The following is a 3017-nucleotide window of genomic DNA, read 5'->3' on the forward strand; positions in this document are numbered from 1 at the left end:
ACTTCCACCACATCAAGGCGGTGAATCCGGAGTCAGATATCTGGATTTCTTTCAAAGCAGGAAAGACAGTCAAAATGATCTCCCTCAACAACATTGCCTCAAGTTTGGGTGTGACAACGTGCAAAGCCTTGGCTCTCTTTCATGCATTCACTGGATCAGACAGCACGTCAGCTTTCAAATTCAAGGGCAAGCGATACTGCTTCAAGCGGAAAGATGAGGTTCCACCCCTCTTGAGTGAGTTGGCGACAATTGCTAGCACCCCGTTTCTTACATCGCCAGAGTTGAGGGAAGTGGTGAGTCACTTTGTTTGCAAAATGTACTCCAACGAACCTATCACTGATGACACCAACGTTGACCTTGTTCGAATGAGGGTTTTCTGTCACAGGACTAGGGATGTGGAAAGAATACCCCCTACAAGTGATGCGCTGGACCAACATCTCAAAAGGAGTGTCTTCCAGGCGAGCATCTGGACTACAGCGCACGAGCCACTGGCACTAGTCCCAAGCCCAAGCAATCATGGATGGATGGAAAAAGATGGCCAACTGGTTCCCATCTGGACCACGTTGCCCCTTGCCAGGGATGTGTTTGATCTAGACGTAAAATGCGCGTGCACAAAACCTTGCTCGTCATGCAAGTGCAAAAAAGCTGACTTGAAGTGCTCACGTTTATGCAAGTGCACATGTCCCAACTAAATGACCATGATGGTTGTGAGAATGAGTAATGATTTTTTAGTTGCACTTACCTAATCAATCAAATATCACTAAGAACAATGAAAATAGAATGTTCGGTTTATATTCATGGTATTTTATAGAATTTACGTTCGTATGTGCTTAATTGTTAACATGCATAATTCTGCTAAATTCTGCTATAACGTTTGTTGTGTAATTTACCATTTCGGGACAAATAAATACTCTGATGTAGTCAGAAATGGTTTTATTTGATTCCTTGACCATGAAAACCTAGGTATAGACACCAAATTCATGTTTCTAGGTTGATTAGTTTCCGAGATATTGTCAGTATTAGATTTTGATGGCGGCCATCTTGGAAAATGGCGGGAATGTATGAAGACTCCATGTGATCTTTGTCCACTCGGACCAAAATTCTTACTTAGACCCTAAGCTTCAAAATGGTACCAAAAATCAAACTTTTTCAAAAACTTGAAGTGACTGATGCCCCAGGCCCCCCCCCTAATTGCTCATTGCATTGCGAAACGCGGAAAGCCATTCACTGATGGCGAATATATTAAGGAGGCTTTTCTCTGTAGCTCAGAGATTCTGTTTGAAGGCTTACCAAACAAAGAGACAGTCAAATCAAGAATAAAAGATATTCCCATGTCAACTAGAAGTATTGAGCGATGCATCGAAGAAATGGCAGAAAATGGCAGTGTGCAGCAAATAGCTGGGTTAAAAGATGCTGTGGTATTTAGCATTGCACTTGACGAGAGTGTGGACGTGAATGACATACCACGTTTGGCAGTCATGGCAAGATACTGTGATTCGACTGTAAGAGAGGAACTCTGCTGCTTAAAGCCAATGTCGGACACAACAAAAGGTGAGGACATAGCCAAGGTGTTTATGGAACATTTTGAGGGGCGAGGGATTGACATCAGGAAGATTTTTGCAGTGACAACAAATGGCGCCCCTGCCATGGTCGGGAAACAGAGGGGAGCTGTCAGATTAATTGAGGAAAAAGTCGGTCACCGCATCTTGAAACTCCACTGCATAATACACCAAGAAAACCTCTGTGCAAAGATGTCAAATTCAGATCTTAATGAGGTTATGGCTACGGTCGTAAAGGTTATTAACTTCATAGTTAAGCGATCTGCACTGACACACCGACAGTTCCAGTCCCTGCTCGAGGAAATGCACTGCACATACAAAGATATCCCTCTCCAGTCTCCACTCAGCGGTTAGGTGGCTCAGCTGCGGAAAAGTTTTGGAGCAGTTTGTCAGCTGTTTTGATGCCATCAAGGCCTTCCTGGCTGAAAAGGGCCAAAACTACCCAGAACTCGAGGACGAGAAGTGGGTTGTGAAACTTTTGTTTCTCACGGATATTACGGGACACCTCAACGAGCTCAATCTCCGACTGCAAGGTGCAGGGCAAACTGTTTTGGACATGTTCGACACATGGACGGCTTTTGTCGGCAAGCTAGCAATCTTTTCAAGCGATGTTGCTACCTCCACTTTCCGCTACTTCAGACACGTAAGGGAGCTGTCCTCGCAGCACAGCATCAGCACCGCTGAAATGTGCAAATACATGAGCGAGCTTGAGTCGGAGTTCACAACACGATTTGGGGACTTTCAGAAGTATGGACCCATGTTCTCTTTCTTGATCAAGCCAGACCGCTTTGATGGACACGAATTGGATTTATCTCTGATAGACTGGTTGGATACACAGGACATGGAAATGCAGCTGATTGAGCTGAAGAGTTCAACACCATGGGTGACTAAGTTTGCAGAGCTGCGGAAACAACTAGAAACCACGGCAGTGCAAGATCACGGAACCTGCATCTTCACCTGCTGGACATCCGTGCCGAAGCAGTTCAGTTGTCTCCAGAACGTTGCACTGACTTTGCTGTCAGTCTTAGGGTCAACGTACCTCTGTGAGCAGATATTCTCACACATGAAGGACGTGCTCAGCCCCTCCCGCAGTCGCTTGACAACCGACCACTCCGAAGCCTGCGTGTGCAACTTAAAGTGACCAACTAAAACCCCCAAATAATGGAGCTCAGCAAAGGAAAGCAGGGCCAGGGATCACACTGACTGGTAGGCATCTGTTTATTTGTAGTACACATGGGTTTGCATATGCAGCTGTTTGTCCATCTCTTTTTTTCCAACTCAGATGTGGATGTTTTCATGAGGATGGCAGCATTCTTGTATAGTACTGGTATTGCTGTTTGATACACTTTATTCTCCCTTTTTGACATTTGTTTCCAATGCAATACTTTGTAAATGAGTTACTGAAAGCAGTGTTTTGAAATGGGGTCCGTGCATATAATTTGTAACCTCATTAGGGAC

General features: G+C 44.8%; 1 protein-coding gene across 1 annotated transcript; it reads left to right on the plus strand.

Moving 5' to 3' along the window:
- Positions 1-692: 692 nt before the first annotated feature.
- On the plus strand, positions 693-2700 carry LOC144893967 (general transcription factor II-I repeat domain-containing protein 2-like). Its single transcript, XM_078785223.1, has 3 exons — positions 693-707; positions 1179-1753; positions 1842-2700. Exons 1-3 carry the CDS (start codon positions 693-695, stop codon positions 2698-2700), a joined length of 1449 nt encoding a protein of 482 aa, XP_078641349.1.
- Positions 2701-3017: the final 317 nt, after the last annotated feature.

This window comes from Myxine glutinosa, chromosome 10 (genome assembly GCF_964187855.1).
Source record: "Myxine glutinosa chromosome 10, kmMyxGlut1.1, whole genome shotgun sequence".
NCBI lineage: Eukaryota > Metazoa > Chordata > Myxini > Myxiniformes > Myxinidae > Myxine > Myxine glutinosa.